This window comes from Carassius gibelio, chromosome B23, assembly GCF_023724105.1.
Source record: "Carassius gibelio isolate Cgi1373 ecotype wild population from Czech Republic chromosome B23, carGib1.2-hapl.c, whole genome shotgun sequence".
Lineage (NCBI taxonomy): Eukaryota > Metazoa > Chordata > Actinopteri > Cypriniformes > Cyprinidae > Carassius > Carassius gibelio.
This window is the reverse complement of record NC_068418.1, coordinates 10343662-10365593: the sequence shown is the minus strand read 5'-3', so window position 1 is coordinate 10365593 and position 21932 is coordinate 10343662. Positions and strand designations below refer to the sequence as shown.

General features: G+C 37.1%; 3 protein-coding genes across 9 annotated transcripts; all 3 read left to right on the top strand.

Moving 5' to 3' along the window:
- The first annotated feature begins 4 nt into the window (after nucleotides 1-4).
- Nucleotides 5-4423, top strand: haus8 (HAUS augmin like complex subunit 8). Its single transcript, XM_052595006.1, has 10 exons — nucleotides 5-171; nucleotides 572-633; nucleotides 727-785; nucleotides 906-1038; nucleotides 1189-1296; nucleotides 1405-1496; nucleotides 3453-3611; nucleotides 3693-3834; nucleotides 3983-4124; nucleotides 4242-4423. The coding sequence occupies exons 1-10, from the start codon at nucleotides 107-109 to the stop codon at nucleotides 4369-4371; spliced, it is 1092 nt and encodes a 363-aa protein (XP_052450966.1). The 5' UTR covers nucleotides 5-106; the 3' UTR covers nucleotides 4372-4423.
- Nucleotides 4424-7101: 2678 nt separating this feature from the next.
- LOC128011903 (MRG/MORF4L-binding protein-like) lies at nucleotides 7102-14612 on the top strand. 5 transcript variants are annotated; one of them, XM_052594693.1, is made up of 6 exons: nucleotides 7102-7292; nucleotides 7810-7931; nucleotides 8371-8452; nucleotides 8538-8612; nucleotides 8810-8958; nucleotides 13785-14612. In XM_052594693.1, the coding sequence occupies exons 1-6, from the start codon at nucleotides 7136-7138 to the stop codon at nucleotides 13866-13868; spliced, it is 669 nt and encodes a 222-aa protein (XP_052450653.1). In that variant the 5' UTR covers nucleotides 7102-7135; the 3' UTR covers nucleotides 13869-14612. The 5 variants fall into 5 exon arrangements, with proteins under 5 accessions (XP_052450653.1, XP_052450655.1, XP_052450656.1 ...); XM_052594695.1 differs by having other exon boundaries at nucleotides 7103-7292; nucleotides 13781-13939; XM_052594696.1 differs by having other exon boundaries at nucleotides 7104-7292; nucleotides 8810-8846; nucleotides 13781-14612.
- A 142-nt stretch (nucleotides 14613-14754) lies between these two features.
- On the top strand, nucleotides 14755-21723 carry LOC128011902 (elongation factor 1-alpha 2). 3 transcript variants are annotated; one of them, XM_052594688.1, is made up of 9 exons: nucleotides 14755-15411; nucleotides 15642-15722; nucleotides 16080-16274; nucleotides 18005-18184; nucleotides 18309-18605; nucleotides 18735-18885; nucleotides 19003-19259; nucleotides 19354-19588; nucleotides 21061-21723. In XM_052594688.1, exons 3-9 carry the CDS (start codon nucleotides 16131-16133, stop codon nucleotides 21186-21188), a joined length of 1392 nt encoding a protein of 463 aa, XP_052450648.1. In that variant the 5' UTR covers nucleotides 14755-15411; nucleotides 15642-15722; nucleotides 16080-16130; the 3' UTR covers nucleotides 21189-21723. The 3 variants fall into 3 exon arrangements, with proteins under 3 accessions (XP_052450648.1, XP_052450649.1, XP_052450650.1); XM_052594689.1 differs by having other exon boundaries at nucleotides 15642-15727; XM_052594690.1 differs by lacking the exon at nucleotides 15642-15722.
- The last annotated feature ends 209 nt before the right edge of the window (nucleotides 21724-21932 follow it).

Here is a 21932-nt window from a genome sequence, read left to right as displayed (position 1 = left end):
AGCTCGTGTGCGCGCTTCAAACCAAACACAGACGAAGAAGTACATCAATAAACCGCGCGTCGGAAAAAAACATCACAACAGTCCTCGCGTTGGTTTCTGTATCGTAATGGCATCCAAAAAACAGTTAAATACACGGAAAGTAGAGAAAACCGCTTCAAGTGACTCAAAAAAGTAAGATTTCACATTTACGGTCAAGTTCAAGTCTTCAGTTTTTTATTATTAAGGTCATCATAATGCTACTTGTTGCTTGAATAATGCAACATCAATAACATCAGTCTGGCACACGCTTTTACACGGTTTTCTTTGAATTGTTATGAATTAAGTAATTTAGTAATTTATGTAGAAAATGGTGTGGTAAGTTGTCGCTATTACTGCTATTGAATCATTTGGTCTTATAACAACTAAAAGTCATTAACGTTAACTGTCTGTATCGAAAATTTAATTAAACTCAATGAGTCATTTAGACATCAAAAAACAGTATCTGGGTGTCATTAACTCGTTCTTCACTGAATGAATTGACTCTTGATCCGGTTCATGTATGCAGATGTTCAGACAGTCTTTCTTTTTTTAGTTTATCAGCTGAAAATGAAGCCAGCAGTGGGAATAACAGTGGTGCCAGGAGGAAAACCAAAGGTAAGCGCACGCACCATTCATTCATTCATTCATTCATTGTCATAACTCCTTGATGTTATCCTGACAACTTCATCTGATCTTATTGATTTTTAGCATCGGGCACGATTGTGAAGCCTAGATACATGCAAACTGAAACAAAGGCTCCTGCAAAGGTAACAGACTGCAAAATAATGGGAAGAAACTGAGTGTTATGTCTCCGAGTAATGTTATTCTTTGGCATCCGTGCTGCTGGGTCTAGTTTATATTAATATGAGGGCTGGTGTGTTCTGTAGGGCAGTGTACAGCAGCATTCAATGCTGAGGCCATCCAGGCCGTCCTCTCCCAGAGTAAGCTACCCACGAAAGCCAAAGGAAGGCATACTGTCGAGACGTACAATGAGCTGTCTGGCAGACAATGACTCAGCCTGTGAGTGTTTCACTCGATGTCATATTAAATATATTCACATTTGCATTTGTTGGATCAAGGTTGTCGAAAGCTTTGTTTTATTAGAGAAGCTGATGTTCCTTACAGGATCATTGGTGACTGTGATATTGAGCATGTAATGTTTTCCCACAGTGGTCGCCAGCATCCTGGAGTCCTCAAATGTGGGAGGAAATGTCTTCCAGTCCACTGTTTTGGATGGTCACTGCATTCGTCCAGATTTTGATGTCTCTGTCATTAATGGTGTGGTAAAGTTTAGACGAATAAAATGATATATATTATTATTATTTTTTATTAATTTTTTTTTTCCCATCAAACCTGTTTGCTTAATATGTTGGTTATATTTTACAGATAAAGTTGCGCATCCAAACACAGTGGACCCTGATAATGAGGAAAGGGACATGGCGATGGAGACGTTTATTTTGGCTTTCCTCACTGCTAAGGTCTGAGCTTAAGTTAAACTATTTTACTAAAAGGGACTCACAAATGTACCTATGATTTGTTTTCTAAATTAGCAACATTTTGTCTTTAAATTTAATCAAAGATGGTCACTAGAATGTGCCTCACATAAATATTCCATTAAATTTATTTTATCAAAATAAGTTGATCGAGATCTATCCACAGACCTCAATAATTGATTTAGATCAATTGGTTTAAAAATTAAGTTTTCAGGTTATAAATTCAATTACTAGTTTTTTTTTTTATCACTAATTAAATTTAAAACTAAAAAAATTAAAAACGATTTAAATGTCTTTTTAACTACAATTAGATATAGTGCAATATAAGGATTCCCATATTGGATTGGTTTGAATATTATCACTTAAAAGTAGACATTTCAAGCTTTTTGTAATATATTGCCAATATTTTAAACCCACCGACTAAAAGATTAAGACACTACCTGTCCCAAAAATATCACACAAAGTTGCTACAGCTTTGTTCTTAGCTATTTCAGAATCTGGAAAAATGACTGGGGTTAACTTGTTACTGCAGTCGAGTGATATGAATGTGCGTGATGTACAGCATGATAAATGCTCGTCACTTCTTCTGCCCAAACTTTGTCAGCCTGTGGGTCATTTGGTTCACTGATTTGCATGTTTCTTGATGATGTGTTTTTTTTTCTGTGGTACTCACATGCACCATGTCACTCACGTTGTATTCTCCTCCATGTCCCACAGAAAAACTGCTTTTGCATAAAATGCAAAAAGCTCTCTCTGCTTCTACAGGTCTTAACCAAGAGTATGTTTTAGTCTATTTGCTATTAAAAGTGCATCTTCTCTTTTTCGTGGCCACACTGGCCATGGCTGCTTAACCTGACCGAACAGCATCCGCGCTCTTCAATTTGAGATTAAGGAGGTGTTCGTGTACTAGTCAACAGTTGGATTGACGTACGACTCAGCCTATCGACTAACACTTTTATTGCTCTCCTCTGAACTATTGGACATAAGTTAACAGTACGCCTATGGATGTATCCGTGTATTTATTAGGCAGGGTCGAATGAAAAAGTGGGACAGATGCTCAGTTTGCCTGAGGTGGGACAAAGGTTAAAATTGCTGTACAGTACAAGGTAAAGCGGGACAGGTGATCACTCTATAATCGCGCCAGTTATTCAGCCAATAAAGTGTAGGCCTATGTATTTCAAAATTGTGTCTAGTACTATATAAATTACAGGTTTTATTGGCATCTTTATTTCAAATGACCCGACCGACCGTTACCCGAATATCATAAAAAATATTAGATTTAGATTAATATTTTAACTGTTAGAAATTAGATTTTACATCCAGGGTTATAATAGTTAACAAAAAATAAAATTGAAATTTAAAATTTAAAAACCATAAAAAGAAAACCTTTTCATTACCTTAAAAAAAAAAAAAAAAAAAATACATGACCTATATATGGTCCCTGAATGTGTTTTAATTGTATTTGTATAAGATTTAATTTTCTATACAGCACTTTGCTCCACTTCTGTGTTTTTTAAAGTGCTTATAAATAAAGTTTGATTTGACCTAACTAAAATAAGTTGTAAAATACTTTATTTCAGCTGGTTGCCAAGGCAACATTTTCTCATTTTAAATTAACTTGATGTACTAAAATGTACTACTAAGCAGATGTGTATTAAAAATAAAAATGACTAAAACAAAAGTACTAAAACATGAACTAAAATTAAAATGGAAAAATACTTTCCATATTTCCCCTGTATTGAAATAAGAAGAGCAACACCAAACAAAAAAAAGGCTCCTAATGCATGTGATATGCTAATTATGAACATTAATCCAAAATATTTTTGTACATGTTTCTTTCGATTTTATGGCTCTTTTTTTTTTTTTTTTTTTTTTTTTTTGTATTAATGTTATATTTTGTGTTTAAAATGTTTGGTAAGGTTTTCATGTTCCTCTGTCTAGATTGAGCATAATACCCGAAGATTTCGGGAGGAGGCCGAGAGGAATATTTTGGCAGTGATGGAGAAAGAGCAGCAGTTGTCTGCTCAAGTTAATCGCAAGAAGCGGCAGTATCTGCTGCTGGAAAAGCAGAAACAGTTCAACAGTTTACTGGACTTACAGGTCATCTTCACACAGTTAACACTGTTTCTTCAATCTCCACGATAACACCTCTCACATTCGAGTCCCTCTTCTTATATGCAGATGGAGGCTTTAGCTCCCGTTGCGGCTGGAGCGAACACCTTTGCAGAGGACTACAAGTCATTCGCCACTGCTATTGATGCCACGAGACACAAGCTTCCTGTGAAGAACGTGGACATTGGAGACGACGCGGACCAGTTTTTAGGTGAGATTTGCTCAACCAGTTTTTGTTTAGTCTATACTACTTTATAACTTGATGTACTTTGTCTGAAAATGTTTTGTCAGTTTAATTGATGATTTTTGATTTTATAGTGATTCCAACCCAGTGTATTAATAATATTTCTCTTGCACAGACAAAGCTATTGAATCTCTGAATCGGAGTGAGCGTGTCTTGCAACATTTTACAAAGGACATCCCCACTGACTGTGAGGCTTCAAAACAGTGTCTTCGAGAGATAGAAGATACAGCGAATGAAATCGGCCAACAGGTGACGAGGTACGGCTGCTTCAGTCTCCATATAAGAGCCAATCGCACCTTACAGAGCTTGATATTTCCTCTGTGCCATTCTTTAATTAAACTTGATCTGATTCTGTCTTTATCTGGGTTTATTAGGACGTTTTCCGATCTTCTGGAGGTGTCCTCACTTGTAAGCCGAGAGAGTGTTTTAATCAAGCAGTCATTGGAGGAAGACGAGCTCGGACTGAGCACAGCCCAGACACTCTTCTGTCCCTCCACACTCTGATACATTATCACATATGTTTACAGTTTAATAAATATAACATGCTAACCATCAATGAATTGTTGGTATCTATTTGATACATTGCTGCAGGATGATTAAAAGAATTAGTCATGTGTTCAGTCAGACTGGTGGAGGAGTGTGTTTAATAAAACAACCATATTGATTCATCTGTATTATAACAACACAGAAGAACACCTTGAAGTTGGCTAATCTTGTTTAATTTCTTTATGGTCTAATTTTTTTTTTTTTTATTGAGATCAACAACCCAAACCGTATGTATAGTGTATGTAGACAGAGAAATGTGATACCATGTTTACATTGTATTAATGAATTTAAAGTCATTTGCACCTAACATAAATTACTGAACAATTATGAAGTGAATTATGCTTGTTGCTTTTCATGCTCCGGTATCAACCATGGTACATGAAAGATCTAATATTTCTTCAAAAAATAAGTAGATCTTTTATATTATTAATAGTGATTTGATGTTCTATTTCACATAAGAAATATATTAGAGTAGGTATTTTCTTAAAAAAAAAAACGGCCAGATAAAAGTTTCCCCACAAGGACAAGAAAGCAGATTCTAAGATTTGGTTTATGTGAAAATTGCATTGCATAGTAAATATCATAGACCGTAAAAAGTGAGTGAGTGTTTTTATTCGGGTTAACGCACGATGATATGCCATGAGCAGTCAGAAAGCCTAACTGATAACCATTTGATACAAATAGTCTCTGTTCGTTGAGACAAGTGTAATGTCATTAAAGTATCAAGCAAACGTACAACTAACAGGTCACAGCATGCACATCAGATAGCTATAATTGCATAACATATATTTTGGAAATAACTCGTTTCCAGTCATAAACGAGATACATTTATGTCAATAAAGAGAAAAGATTATTCAATAAGGTAGCAGAGAGCATCCTACATACCTTAGAAATGCAATACTGGAGGATCTTTTTTAATTTTATTTTTAAAATTTAGATTAAAGCCTTTATGACTGGTTTTGTGGTCCATGGTTGTAATATATATATCAGAGTTTTTTATCAAATAGAATATTTTTTCTGTTTTCTATTCTATTTATCTATTCAGCAATACGGTCTAATAATTACTGAGTGTCAGATGATTCTGAATCACCTGCAGAAATCATTAGCAGCTGTTGTCAGTTTGTCATATGTTATACATTTATTAGTATGCTTTCTGTCTTGTTTGATTTTCAGGTTGCATCAGTCTAGAAGGGGCAGAGGAAACAGGCATAAGGAGCAAGGTCACGTGAACAGAGATCAGCTGGAAGAGCAGAAAGCTGAGGACTCAGTGCCTCGTGGCGCCTGTATGACTATGTGTCCTGTGAGTGCATACAGCCCGCATCGTTGGCAGAGGCTATTCACAGTAACTCAGCATACCAATCTGTGATTCGGCTATATGGTTATCATTACACAAGACCATCAATAGCTGTCAGTTCTGTTGGAGCAGATGATAAAACTTGTGTCATAGTCATTTTGACACGATCGACCCGGATTCGAATCTGCCTTCTTGCTAACTTTTTTCTTCCTTTTTAAATTTCAAATCACATCACATCAGAAATAAATCATTTATTTTAAATGAAAAAGAAGAAAATTATCTACAAATTGAAAATAAAGTATTGGGTAGGGTTAGGGTAGATGTATTAAAATTAAAATGTATACTAAATAAGTTATTGCATACCATTTTATAATGTACAACAAAACTGAGGTGCAGCTAATTGCCACTATTTGCAATAAGTAGTTTAAAAAGCAGAAAGTCCTGCTATTTTAATATAGTGTAAATAGCATCTGTCATAAGAAAATATGCTATTTTCACTTAGTGTATATAGCCTCTATCACTATTTACTCTTAGTGCTAATAGCCGCTGCCTAAAAAAAAGCACTGAGTGGATTTTTATCATTATAGGGTGGTTGTATACATATGCTGCCAACACATTTTAGTTCAAACAATCTGTAAAGGTACATGTCGCATCCATTGATAAACAAATTTGCACAGAAAATTACATTAATCACAAACCCCTGTATGGAAATGAATGTCATTATGTTGTACAATTAAAAAATTAATATTAAATAAAAGGGCACACCTTGAAATTATGAAATAAACAAGAATTTAAATAGCTTTAAATTAGTGTTAAACAATACACAAAGAAAACTAATCCTTGCAAATAGAAATGTGCTAATTGGATGTGTAAAAAAAAAAAAAAAAAAAAAAGCTTAGAATTATGGTTATATAAACAATAATATATTTAATGAATTATTAAAAAAATCCTTCAAGTAAAAGAGGGCCATTCTAACAAACAAGTATAGGCTAAATAAATAATGCAAACCTTGGAATTATGATAACTGTAGTATAATCTAAACAATAATATACATTGCATTAATGAATGTGAATTAAGAGACTATTATTAACAATCCCCTGTAAGCAAAAAAAAAGTGCAATTCTGATGTAAACATTTAAATAATAAATAAAAGAGCAAACCTTGAAAATCTGACAATATAAACAAACTTATATACATTTCTTATAATAAATACGATTAATAACAAACCCCTGTAAACAATTCTATCGTAAAGAATTACGTAAGAACGTAACTATTCTAAAGAAATTAAAAAAGCAAAACTTGAAATTATGATAAATATAAAGTTTTTTTTCTGCAAATAGGTAAACACTTGATGAAACTGCACAATAAATCTAAAGCAATCTGAGGGTCTGTTATGTATCTGTGATCGTTGTGTCGAAGCGTGTGTAAATGTGTCTCAGCAGCAGAAACATGGGGGAAGCAGAGACTGTGCCATCCGACGACAAACAAGCAGAAACCGGCATCTGCACAGCCGAGGACTCGATCGTATGGAGTCAAGAAGTAGAAGTGTGTCTTTTTCACGCAATGCTGGGTCATAAACCCGTCGGTAAGATGAATTCATTTATGTGAAAATGATTTATGAATAGCAAGGCCCTGAACTCCACACGTGAAACAATAGCGAATAACATCATAAATAAGACCACATGCTCATTTTAACCTTTGAAGTATCTAAAATCAATTAATAATACAAATATTTAATCATACCAATCATATTTTAAAATACTGATGAAGCGTTTTAGAGTAAATTTAAAGGTTTTCAGTGATTCTTTATTGGGCTTTATCGAGTTCAGTCGCTATTTGTTGAAAGGAAAACGAATATAGTGATTGCATGCACGGCTTTGTTACACATTTGAGATATATTGTAGACTATCTTTGCATATTTGTGTTTTTATGAGCACTAGTGTTGTGTTTATGGATGGAGTTAGCATTGAATGTGTGTTGACGTTAGCAAACATTAGCGCGGCTGCTATGATAGCATCACGGCTATGCTAATTTACAACAAGACAAAGGTGTTTTCTGTGCTGTAAGGAGCGTGTCTCTGTGAAACTGTCTCATATTTTCAGGAGTGAATCGTCATTTCCACATGATCTGTATTCGTGATAAGTTCAGTCAGAACATCGGCAGGCAGGTGTCCTCTAAAGTCATCTGGGATCACCTGAGCACCATGTACGACATGCAGGCGCTGGTAAGACCACTCAACTCGGGATGAGAAGATTTGTTTTAGGATATGCATTCACTGCATGCATTTTTCGTCACAATAATGTAATGTATTATATGTGGGATTCAAAACTCTTAATTGAAAATTTGGTATTTAAAATTGAAATATTGCATAATTTCTCATGATGGTACTATCAATATATGGTATTATACCAATATATGTCAGGACAATTAATTGTTAACTGTAGTTTCCGAAGCATTTATTATAAATGTTCTACTTTTGAAATATTTTGAGGGATTACATTTGTAATCAGAAGTTATCATTGGTATATTATAAAGTTAATTATTATCACAAATTATGAGCTGACTACTCATCTTTTATTGCTGTTATTTCCAACAGGGATAAATAAAGCGGATTCTACAATATTTCTGAAATCTAATCAGTAAATCACTTTTTATTGCTGCAGCACGAATCAGAAATACTCCCGTTTCCAAACTCGGAGAAGAGCTTTGTGCTGCCTGAAGAGATCATACAGGAAGTCAAGGAAGGTGAGCCGCTCGTAGTCTTGTGATTTACTGCTGATCCGTTTGATTTGACTGATGTACTTAAAAGCAAATTTTTGTCTTTGCGCAGGTAAAGTAGGATCTGAAGACGAAGTGAAGGAGGAGTTCAAAGAAGAGAGTGACCCACCTGCAACCCATGAAGAAGGTTCTCTTCTCCTCCACTCTTTATTTATCTCATCTACTCACCCCTTCTTTTTCCTTTCCCCCTCTCTCGTTTTCTTTTTGACGAAAGCGTCTATTAAAACCTGCGTCATTACTTCACTTTTTTTGTTCTGGATCGTTCTCCCGTTGGCGTGAAGCTCAGCGTGGCTCACACTGGTCATTTGTGTCTCATTTTCAAAGGTCTGGGTCCCAGTATGGCTGGCCAGGATTTTGCGAGGTATGGACAGAAGAAAACGTTTCGCTCTGTTCCAAAGCTCCAGCTTGAGCTCAGTACAGACCAGCTCATTACCAGAGGCCTCTGTAGACAGCCTTCAGAGACCTCTGACCATGTGCGTCTTTCTCTCCGGCTTTCTCTCGCTGTCCTTCTTTCTCTTTTGTCTTTTTTTGTGTGTTCTCTGCACCCCAGCTGTTATTATTCTTTGTGTGTGTGAAGCATGGCACGTTGAGGGTTTGTTGAACAGCAGCAGCAGCTTTATATGATAATGAGATCCCTTGCAAGTTCACAGGTTGAAGAAATAATATACTCTGGTTCAGCCTTTAATTTAAGTAAACCATCAAAGATACAAGTTATGTTCCAAAACCTGGTGTTTTGCCCCATACTTATTGCCTACATGGCATATCAACTTTATAAATGACAGATTTTGAACTCTGTGCAGACAGCACAAACAAAGCACACTCAAAACCTCAGTAGAGTCAGTGTTGTGTTTGTATGGTAACACTGCATGCCAATAAGCATAAGCTGTCTTCAGTCAGTCAGAATGATCATAATTATTAGATATTTTGCATGTCAAAAGTTTATTTTCTTGAATCGATTAAATGTCAGCACATTCCTGCAGCTTTCATTTCAGATTTGTTTTAGAAAACCAGTAGCACCAATGCATTCAAAACTTATTTTTGAGTAGAATGTTGTGTTAGCATGTTGCTAACAATACAATAAGCTAATAAGCACATGGTGTTTTCGCATTATTTCAGAATTATCATAATTACGAGTGTATGACTTGATAAAATCCATGTCCTTACTGACTTGTAAAAGCGAATTTGTTTTTCTCAGAGCTCAAATTTGCTCAACATCATACACAAGCACGCAACTAGTAATAAGATATTGTGGTCTTGTCTATTGGTGACGCAAATTATCCAGATTAATTTAGCCATTAATGGTGTTGCCAAGATTCAGAGGATGTGAACAGCTCTGATCAGAACTGCAGTAACTATAACAAGGTGTAAACACAACAATATACAGGGTACACAAATATAGGTTAAAATAAAGAACGGAAATTAAAACCATTACCATCTCACTGTCTAGTATTTTGCACCGCACATTGCAGCGAATTAGGTGATTCCTGTTCCACAATGCTGTCTTAATATTCGTCTAAAATGTAGGGTTTGGATCAGAACGGCAGTATATAGTACCTGCTACTTGAAGCAACTTAATGAATAGATTTTGGATTATTTGGTGAAATACTTGTGAACGAAGGATTAAAGGAATAGTTAACCCAAAAATGAAAACGCTGTCTTCATTTACTCACGCTTGTGTCCTTTCAAACCTGTATGAGTTTCTTTCTTATGTTGAACACAAAAAATATTTTGAAGAATTAAACAGCTGTTGGTCCCCATTGACTTTAATATAAGGGAAAGAAATACTATGGAAGTCAATAGGGACCATCAACTGTTTGATTATCAGCTTTCTTCAAAAAATATATTCTGTCTTTATCATAAGAAAGAAACTCATACATGTATGGAATGACATGAAGTTGAGTAAATGATGACATTTTTCATTTTTAGGTGAACTATCCCTTGAAACTCTTATATTTTAGTAGTTGTTATGTGTATGACTTAGCTATTTGCGTTAGGCAAGGCAAGTTTATTTATATAGCACATTTCACACACAATGGTAATTCAAAGTGCTTTACATAAAATTAAGTAAAATAATCATAAAGAAATAATCACAACAATAAAACAAGCAATTTAAAACGTGTAAACTGATTTAAAATTAATTTAAAACAGTTACAAATTCTAAAAGATGATTTATATATAAAATAGTGCAATCAGTTTGGACGTAGCACAGTGTTCATTCAATAAAATGAGCTCACCTTAGACAAAAGTGAGCTTTCAATTGCTCATAAGCACATTTATGAAAATGTAAGAAGTTTTTAAGTGACTTTATTAATGTGGAAAATGGTGAAAATAAATAATATTCTATTACAGTGATCCTCAAATCTGGCAGAGTTTAGCTCTGACTCTAATTAAACACACCTGCCTGTGATTTTCTAATGATCCTGTAAACACTGATTAGCAAACTCATGCGCATTTGATTAGGGTTAGAGCTAAACTTTGCAGGAAAGTGGATCTCGCGAGCCAGATTTGAGGATCACTGCTCTATTAGTACCAGAGATTATTTCTTGATCATCCGGGGGCGAATAATTTGAAGGGTCTGCTCTGAATGGGTCAATAAATTTCAATTAATAAATAATTCTTAAAATAGCAAAATTAAAATATTACAATAAAAACGTATTTCTTTTTATTTTTCCTCAATACCTAGTGTTTTCACTGAAGAAAATGCATTTATGCATAAATTGCATATATTTGTCCCTGAACCACAAAACCATTCATAAGGGTCCTTTCTTTTTTTTCAATTGATATTTATATATAATCTGAATAAATAAGCTTCCCATTGATATATGTTTTGTTTGGACAATATTTGAATGAGATACAACTATTTGAAAAATCTGGAATCTGAGGGTGCAAAAAAAAAAAAAAAAAATCTAAATACTGAGAAAATCGCCTTTAAAGCTATCCAAATGAAGTTCTTAACAATGCAAATTACTTATCAAAAATTATGTTTTGATATATTTACTGTAGGAAATTTACAAAATTTCTTCATGGGACATGATCTTTACTTAAAATCCTAATGATTTTTGTCATGAAAGAAAAATCTATAGTTTTGACCCATACATCCAGGGTCACATATTTATATTTTGGGAATATATTGTATTAATCATACATTTACTGTATTCCCATATTCTGTTAATTAAAAAAAGTTGAAAAACAAGAAGCTTTGTCATAAATAGAGCAGAAACATTTGGGGGATGTGGGTATTTTATTTTTATTTTTTATGGCATTTTTTGGAAGTCAGCACGTTACTGGCGCTTGAGTTTCACTTGCTTTAGAAGAAGTAGTTGAATTATTAAGAAGGCAAATTATGCTGTCAAAACATGTTATGTAAAGCTGATTATGTAAATGTGTTTTTTTTCTCTCAGCACCAATTAAGAGGATACGTTTTAGAAAAACTTTATAGACATTTTATAGACATGCATTTAAAGGGTTAGTTCACCCAAAAAGTTATGTCATTTATGACTCACCCTCATGTCTTTCCAAACCCATAAGACCTCTGTTCATCTTCAGAACACAGTTTAAGATATTTTAGATTTAGTCCGAGAGCTTTCTGTCCCTCCATTGAAAACCTATATACGGTATACAGTCCATGTCCAGAAAGGTAAGAAAAACATCATCAGAGTAGTCCATGTGACATCAGAGGGTCAGTTAGAATTTTTTGAAGCATCGAAAATACATTTTGGTCCAAAAATAGCAAAAATGGCGACTTTATTCAGCATTGTCTTCTCTTCCGTGTCTGTTTTCAGCGGGTTCACTGCAGATTTGTGATATCTGGTTCGCAAACGAATCATTCGATGTAACAGGATCTTTTTGAACCAGTTCACCAAATCGAACTGAATCATTTGTAACGGTTCGCGTTTCCAATACGCATTAATCCACAAATGACTTAAGCTGTAACTTTTTTTAAAGTGGCTGACATTCCCTCTGAGTTCAAACAAACCAATATCCCGGAGTAATTCATGCACTCAAACAGTACACTTACTGAACTGCTGTGAAGAGAGAACTGAAGATAAACACCGAGCCCAGCAAGAACGAAAGAACGAACGAAAGATTGACTTGTTCTCGAGTCAAGAACCGTTTCTGTCAGATGCGTCCTATTCGAGAATCGAGGAGCTGATGATACTAAGCATGTGTGATTCATGTCTGATTCTGTGCTAGTGTTATGAGCTCAGGTAAACCGAAGCCTTGAATCGAGGGCAATCATCGCCAATGACGCCATTACGTTGAGCGCAAAAGAACCAGTGAACCGTTTTCTTCAACCGGTTTATTGAATTGAACTGTCCGAAAGAACTACTGGTGATCTGAAAACCGATGCAACCGGTTCTTGACTCAAGAACGAGTCAATCTTTTGTTCGTTATCTGGCTCGGTTCGGTGTTCATCTTCAGTTCTCTCTTCACAGAGAATATTGGTTTGTTTGAACTCAGAGGGAGTGTCAGCCACATTAAAAAGGTTGAACAGCTTAAGTCATTTGTGGATTAATGCGTATTAGATACGCAAACCATTTCAAACTACTCAGTTTGATTTGGTGAACTGGTTCAAGAAGATCCGGTTACATCGAATGATTCGTTCGCGAACCGGATATCACAAACTGTTTTGTTTTGAACTCTCTCTCACAACAGACATGGAAGAGAAGACAATGGTGAATAAAGTCATAGTTTTTGTTATTTTTGGACCAAAATGTGTTTTTGATGCTTCAACAAAACTCTAATTGACCCTCAGATGTCACATGGACTACTTTGATGCTGTTTTTCTTACCTTTCTGGACATGGACAGTATACCGTACACACAGCTTCAATGGAGGGACTGAGAGCTCTCGGACTTAATCTAAAATATCTTAAACTGTGTTCTGAAGATAAACGGAGGTCTTACGGGTTTGGAACAACATGAGGGTGAGTCATTAATGACATAACTTTCCTTTTGGGGTGAACTAACCCTTTAAAGGTGAGGTGTGTAGTTTTTGTGACCCTAGCATCATCAAAACAAACTGCAAAAATTTCTGATCAATTTTCTTCTCTATCTATCACTTTTTGGACGAACAGGTCCTTCCACCACTTCCAACTTTGACAGTTGCTAATGCCAATGGCAGGCTTCATTTAGTGCGGAAATTACACACCACTTTTTATTATGATACAAATAGTTAATTTAGGTGGAAATAAGTTTTTATTTACTCTAAAATTGGTTTTAACATGGTTTGCTCTTTGTGTTCCCATATCCCACCCTTTTTTCCCTATTTCCTCCCTCCCTTTTCCCTTCGTCAGGCAGCAATTCCTCGGTGAAGATGTCGGAGAGGTCGGGCAACGGGCGCGAGAAAGAGAGAGAGCGGGCGGAGAGGGGGGGCTCAGGTGAGATGGGCAGCGGGTCGAAAGAATCATCCGGGGAGAAGAGGAAGAGGAGTCGAGCCGTGGAGAAGGTGATGAACTCCAGCAACCCCTCCAGCCCCGGAGGAGCCAAGCGCCGCAGGACGTAGCCACAGCTTGCAGCAGGATGACTTGGGACATCAGACATTTGAAAAGAACTGAAAAGAAAGGTGTAGCTGTTATTGGTCGTGCTAGAGCCAATGTGCAAGTGAAATGACATGATGTTCGTCTGCGTTATCTGCAGTCCAGAGGTTCACTGCGAGAGGCGTTCTGAGCTCTTCACTGACAGATGGAGCAAATATAGACAAAGCAAAGTCTTTGGTGGTTGTGTAGGATATGACTAGACTGATGGGGAAAGTATGATAAACAAATAAGCTTTCCTCTGCCGAGTTTGGACTCAAAACAGCAAGTTTTTAAAAAAGATTTGTGGGAATTTTAAGTGGTAGCTTTATTTTATTTTCGTCAGAGCAGACGTTCTTGAGACGGACCAGAGAATCGACTAGTTTGTTGTGATTTTATTAGAACTTACACTGTAAATAAGCGGAGCTAGATGTGTTATTAACTGTATGAAATAACTTGGTTCTATTAGCCAATTAGACGGTCAATGATCTGATGCTTAGGAAATAGTGATTGACATTTGCACTGTTTCTGAGTCATGTTTGATTGAAATATTTGACCGAATGTGTGTTAAACACATCAGGAGTATGTCCCTGATTAAAAAAATAATAGTGAACCATGTTGGTCTGATGACTTCTTAATTCCTAATCTGACAATGAACAATATTTAATATGTTGCTCTCTCTTTGATCTATTCTGGTAGACAGACATTATTCAAGAAGGAATTTAAAATGGTTTAACTTCCTATGACGACACAGGAGAATCTTAGAAACCAAATATCAAGCAGTGCTTCGAAGAACACTTGCACTTTTTTACTCTTCATCAGATGATACTTGCACAGCTATTCAAAAGACTGGGTTCAGATTGATATTTACTGTTATGTTACAGAAGATTTCCATTTCAAATAAATTATTTTGAACTAAAAATATACAAATAAATATATACACGCACACACACATCAGACTCCTATGTTAAATGTACAATTTCTGATGTACTTAAATTCTAACTGAAGACAGAAATATTTACATCTAGAATAATCTGGTAATAAACATTAATAATACTACATGTATACTAGGAATTTGTAGGTGTCATATTTCAGACCGACACGGAGCCAATCCGATTCTCATCCAGCCGGAGTTAATTGAGGATAAGATGCTGAGTCACTCAACGCTGCTCTATTCCAGTGTGTTCCTCCTCCATCTCTCGTACTTTTCCTCTCGGCTCGTTTCTGCTGCTGTTGCAGCTGTCTCACTGCAGTCCCTCAGCACCAGCCTCCCCCCACTTTGAGTGCCGCATTGCTGTATCAAAGTGGGGTGAGTTCATTACGCACACAGACTTGGACTGTGCCGCCACCTTTGCAGGAGCACAGTGTGTCTGTTTGCTGAGGGGAAAACAGGGTCCGCCTGTCAGCTGCAGGTAAGAGGCCACAATCATCCTAATGCTGATAGACTTTAACTATACTCAGCTTTTTTCTATTCTGTGTTTTTATGAAGTACTGCCTTGATGAAGCTATTCAACAAACAATTTTCTTGTTTTAATATGTTGACAAATTAATAGCAGAATTTACACATCCCGTTCAAAAGTTTACATACCCTTGCATCTTAATTTCATGTGTTGTTTCCTCCTCCATCAAATACTGTCCGTAGGCTTTTGTGATAGTTGCGCATGAGTCTCTGGTTTGTCCCGAGCAGTGAAGCTACCCATTGTTTTTGACAAAAAGCCTCCAGGTACTGTACGTTCTTTGCATATTTTGCACATTTGAGTTCTTCCCATGGTGGAGGTATGATTTTAACAATCAACTGATGGACTCATTTGACTTATGGTTAAAACAATAACATGCTCAGAGAGGCAACATATGTCTTGAAAGCCGAGGGTATGTCCATTTTTGATTTGTGTAATTTTGTTTAATATATTCAAATATTATATTATGCAATGTCTTCAGGGTAGTACCTACTAAAAAAAGGGTATGTTTCTGCAAGGGGTACATAAACTTGTAAGGAATGAGTTTTGAAAATAACAAATAGAGCTCAAATAAAGAAATGTTGTCTATGTGTACAAATGTTCTTTGTCTGCGACGTGTGTAGACAGAAGAAAGCTCCATCTGTTCCCATCCTTTCCTCCTGTCCTGTACCATCATGGGGAAAGAGAAGATCCATATCAACATTGTGGTCATCGGCCATGTTGATTCTGGGAAATCCACCACCACTGGGCATCTCATCTATAAATGTGGAGGAATTGATAAAAGAACCATCGAGAAGTTTGAAAAAGAGGCTGCTGAGGTAGGCAAACGGGATCTCAAACAATTTGGTGTTCAAGTGGATTGAAAGTTAGAAGCCAGATTCTGAATAATTTTAAGTTGGTAAAGTAATAAACATTGATCAAAAGAAAAAGCAGTTCAGTTGAACCTTCCATTTAAATTTAAGTGACCTCACTGGCATTGCCAAATCCCAAATGCGTTATGAGAATTGTGGTCTGTGCTAAATTATCGGTAACTCCATCCCACTTATTGTGTAGGGTAATTATGTAAGAATCTCATCATGAATCACACTATGCCTTCCTCTCCTCTCGTGCACTCGAGAGCAGAGGGAGAAATACTGTGTAATTACATTGAGACATTTACTCTTTGGAAGACGCCATTGGAGATGAAAGAAAAAGGTAAATGGATTTCTTGAGCAGGCAGAACCATTAGTCAGGCCCTGCACTTCTCTCTTTCTGATGCACATTAGACTGCGAGAATGAAACCTGAGCAAATGGGTGCAATCCCAGTGGGTCTTTGAGGGTGACTTGTTCTTCAAGTAGCAAAATGTAGGGTAGTAAAACTGTACGGCGAAGCCTGTTGAATTTGTGTTTTAGGTTTCCTAAATATTAGGTACATTGATAAGCTTGACTGAACATTATCGGCCTTAGCCGGGGTTTTTACCAACAACAAAGATGGGTAACTCCAGTCCTTGACAGCCATTGTCCTGCATGGTTTCCAATCCTAATCGAACAAACCTGAAATTTGTTTCTTTTTGTCTTGTGGATTGCTTGAAAATGACAGGCAGGTGTGTTTAAGTAGGAGTGAAACTAAACTCTTAAGGACAATGGTGCTCCAGGACCACAGTTGCTCATCCCTGTGAAAACTGCAGTTCATAAGAGTGAGAGTTGTCTAGAGCTACTGCCTTACTCAAGGGCACAAGATACGGACACTTCTAGGACTTGAACCTATAACATTCCAGTTGTGAAATTTGAAATAAGACTTATTATAAGCTCAGTCAGCCGGGGATAGTGGTTTAACTGGTTTAATGGGACAATGTTGAGGCATAGTTTGTGGATCCCTGTGGGATAAGAACCCATTACCTTCCTTCTGTGCAAACTTTTAAGAGACTTATTACAAAGACAGTAAGCTGGGGGCAAGTGATTAAACTCAGTGTCACAAAGCTGAGGCATAGTGTATGGACCCCTGTGGGATATGAACCTATAACTTTCCATTTGTGAAACTTGGTAAGATAATTATTAGAAAGACAGTCAGCTGGGGGCAAGTGATTTAACTCAAAGGAACAATGTTGAGGCATAGTGTATGGACCCTTGTGGGATATGAACCTACAACTTTCCACTTGTGAAACTTGTATTACAAGGACAGTCAGCTGGGGAAAGTGGGTTAATTCAGTGTTGAGGCATAGTGCATCCCTTAAATTATTAAAACCTTCCATAGTAAATTTTACTTGATTACTTGTTTTAAAGAGATTAGAGAAAATATTCCTAATATGAAGGTAGGGTTGACAAGTTTTTATTTTTTACAGTTTACACATTTTCCACTGAATTCTCCCACTGGAACAACACTATACATTCCTAGCATAATATCAATGTTTGAGAATTTATTTCAATATACAGTAGATGTAAGTTTTTGCTCTGATAACATATGTACTGTCATAATCTAATAATACAATTGCTTTTGTGTGTACACACAACTTCACACCTCAGTGAAGGCATTTACCCCCTGTATGCTCACATACTTTTGTTTTGGCAGATGGGAAAAGGTTCCTTTAAGTACGCCTGGGTTCTGGACAAGCTGAAGGCCGAGAGGGAGAGAGGGATTACCATAGACATCTCACTCTGGAAGTTTGAGACCACCAAGTACTACATAACTATAATCGATGCTCCAGGACACAGAGACTTCATCAAGAACATGATCACTGGGACATCTCAGGTATTTTACAAGAATTAGTGGCATATCGATGCTGGGTTAGAAGCTCCCTAACTTCCTGTGGATTGAGTGACCCATGCAAAACATTAATATGTGTATCTTGAAACAATGTGGCTCTCTCTTCCAGGCGGATTGTGCTGTTCTAATTGTGGCAGCTGGAGTGGGTGAATTTGAGGCGGGCATCTCTAAAAACGGGCAAACGAGGGAACACGCCCTACTGGCCTACACGCTGGGCGTCAAGCAGCTGATTGTAGCCGTCAACAAAATGGACTCCACAGAGCCACCGTACAGTGAGAAACGCTATGATGAGATCGTTAAAGAAGTGAGCGCCTACATCAAAAAGATCGGTTATAACCCCGCCTCGGTGCCCTTCGTCCCAATTTCAGGTTGGCACGGCGACAACATGCTAGAACCATCTTCTAATGTGAGTCTCCTTTAGCATGTGTGTGTTCGTTTTCAGCAGTGACCTCATACGGGCTTTCAGTTTCCAATTAAACTGCTGGCAGAATGCTAGTGATTTGATTAATAAAATCATCTAATTTGTGCTGTGCAGATGCCGTGGTTTAAAAGCTGGAAGCTGGACAGGAAGGAGCAGCATGCCAGTGGCGTGACTCTACTGGAAGCTCTCGATACCATCATGCCTCCAACACGGCCCACTGACAAAGCCTTACGTCTGCCCCTACAAGACGTCTACAAGATTGGAGGTAGGATGATGTCATTCTAAGATCAGCGTGCAGTTGTATTTTGAGTTCAGGAAGCTTTGCTACATCACTATGTGTGCAGAACATGGTTATTCAGAGAGGCCATGTCTTTCTCCTCAGGTATAGGGACTGTGCCGGTGGGCAGGGTGGAGACCGGTATCCTGCGGCCCAGTATGGTGGTGACCTTTGCCCCAGTCAACATCACTACAGAGGTGAAGTCGGTGGAGATGCATCACGAGTCTCTGACTGAAGCTCTGCCAGGAGATAACGTAGGCTTCAATGTGAAGAATGTGTCTGTAAAAGACATAAGAAGAGGTAACGTTTGTGGGGACAGTAAGTCAGACCCGCCTCAGGAAGCATCAGGGTTTACAGCACAGGTGGGATAACGGTCTTTGTCAAATTGTTTGTTAGTCTTGATATCTTTCTTTATCTCTATCTGGATTTCTCTTCTTCCTATTCACTTTTTATCAGGTCATCATTTTGAATCACCCTGGACAGATCTGCGCAGGTTACTCTCCTGTCATAGACTGCCACACAGCTCATATTGCCTGTAAGTTTGCTGAGCTTAAGGAGAAGATTGATCGCCGTTCAGGCAAGAAGCTGGAAGACAACCCCAAAAGCCTGAAGTCTGGAGATGCTGCCATCGTGGAGATGATCCCAGGAAAACCAATGTGTGTGGAGAGCTTCTCTCAGTACCCTCCACTGGGTATGTGTTCGCTTCCTAACCTTATGTGAAATAGCTTATGAATCAATTTGACTTTTTTTTTGTTTTAAAGTTTAGGCCCTGTCCACACAAATGCGGCTATTTTCAAACCACAGCTTTTTCTATGTGGTTTGGCAGTTCGTCCACATGCAAACGCAGCACCAGGTCACTGAAACCAAACATTTTTGAAAACGCCTGCCAGGGTGAAGATTTTCACAAGCTGTAGTTGCAGTGTTATCGTGTAGGCAGCGAACCCCGAGTTTTTGGCTTGTGAGGTCGGAGCCAACGCTGTTATCTCCGCCCACTGGAAAATTGTTCAGGTTTCTGATTGGCCAACATGGCTTTACGGTTGAGATTATATCGCCTTTTGTTGGCATGGCATGCTCTTGACAGTGCTTCATAGCATGCATTTGCGTTTTCTTGTGGATGGGGATTATTTTAAAAACAGAATAAGGAAAAACTCAGTTTATAAAATTACTAGTTTACGTGTGGACATAGCCTTAGTTTCGCTTGGCTTCGTTTTGTTTTCTTTCATGGTTTGTTTTGATTCTTCTTCATTTTTTGCTCTACTTTTGTTTTTTATTCTGCTTTCTTTTGTTTTATTTTGCTTAAAATTTTGTTTTTCTTTCATATTGTTCGTGTTTGCTTTGTTTTGATTTGCTTTGCTTTTATGTTTTTCTTCTGTTATTTATTTTGCCTTTGCTTTGTTTTACATCATTTTTGTTTTGCATTGCTTATTTTTTTCTGCATTTCTAACAATACAAATATTTATTTTGGCTGCTTCATAATGGTAACATAGACGGGGTGGAAAATATTGATAGAAATTAACCTGAAGGCATCTTATAGCCACATAAAAAAAAAAAAAAACTTAAAAAGGATAGTAGAAATAATTTTAACATCGAAAAGAACAATCACTCAATTTGTATGTCAAACCCACACAAAATCAATATAAGGTAAACTAAAACCTTGTGCAAGGCTCTGCTAATTAGTTCTTTGATATTTTTGTCTCATATATTTTTAACTCCCTGCTGGTCACTCTCTCATGATTAATGAGATTCACTGCAGTCGTTGTCAGGTTAAAGGTCTGACTCATCAGTGATGTGAGCCTCCACATCATCCCTTTGAAAACATGAGTTCATGATTTTCATGTTTCTCTCTCTGGATTACATTTCCTCAGATGCTGCAGCTCCAATAAAACTGATGATTAGGCCAGTTTCATTATACAGACTCAGGTCTTTTGACCCGATGTTTCACTGCGAGATATAATTTTTATTACATCTTGTTCTCATTATTTCCCCCCTATAATCTCCATTAAAACCAGTGTTCAGAAAGAAAATCTTGTTTTTGTTAGGCACACTTCTGACAGATGATTGTGGTTGAGTTTAAGTCAGCTCACATTAACACACCAGAATAAAACACTAGGTTATTGTGAATATTCATGTTAAAAGAAATGTGTGTGTTTCTGTTTTCCCCAGGACGTTTTGCTGTCAGAGATATGAGACAGACTGTTGCAGTCGGTGTCATCAAAAGTGTGGAAAAGAAGATTGGCGGCAGCGGGAAAGTGACCAAATCTGCCCAGAAAGCTCAGAAATCTGCCAAATGAATCTGAATCTCCAAGTTACCTTGTCACCTCAGGCCCTGCCCCAGCTTACATGCCCCTCTCATCTGGGCATGCTCAGTCTGTTCCCCTGTGTGCTTAAAATATACACTCAAACCAACTGGAGCTCGATTGACTAAAGGAAATTATGAAAGACTGATACCATTTTGACTGGCTGCACTGTATATTAACTTTTACTAAAAGATCGGCACGGATGTTGCATGGATGTCTGTCTTGATATATGCACGGCATCTACTAGATGAATGTAGCTGGTATTGCTGAGTAGTGTGTGTGTGTGTGTGTGTGTGTGTGTGTGTGTGTGTGTGTGGTCTGTGTGTGTGGTGTGCAGTTGAAAGAAATTCAAGAGGAAAACCGCTCTTTGACCAGAATAATAATGTCCGTAGTGAAATGAACTGCTGAAATTTTGTATAGTTTATAGCGGAGCATTGATGGAAGGCTAATTGATCCAAAGCACCATTTATCTCCTTTCAGACCCTTGCAGCTGACACCTGACAAATAAATAAAATGTTGCCCAAGTAAAGTTTATAAATTAAATGTGTTTTTATTGTCTCTGAGGAAAAGAAAATGTAATCAGACATTAGTTTCAGTTTAAGTTTTATTAGTTAACATGGATACTTAATGAATAAAAGAGATATAGAATTTTATTTATATGTATAAATATAAATATATTTACGTCTTCATTTGGGTCCGTTCAAGTGTTTGGAGTACCTTTAGATTTTTTTATTTTTT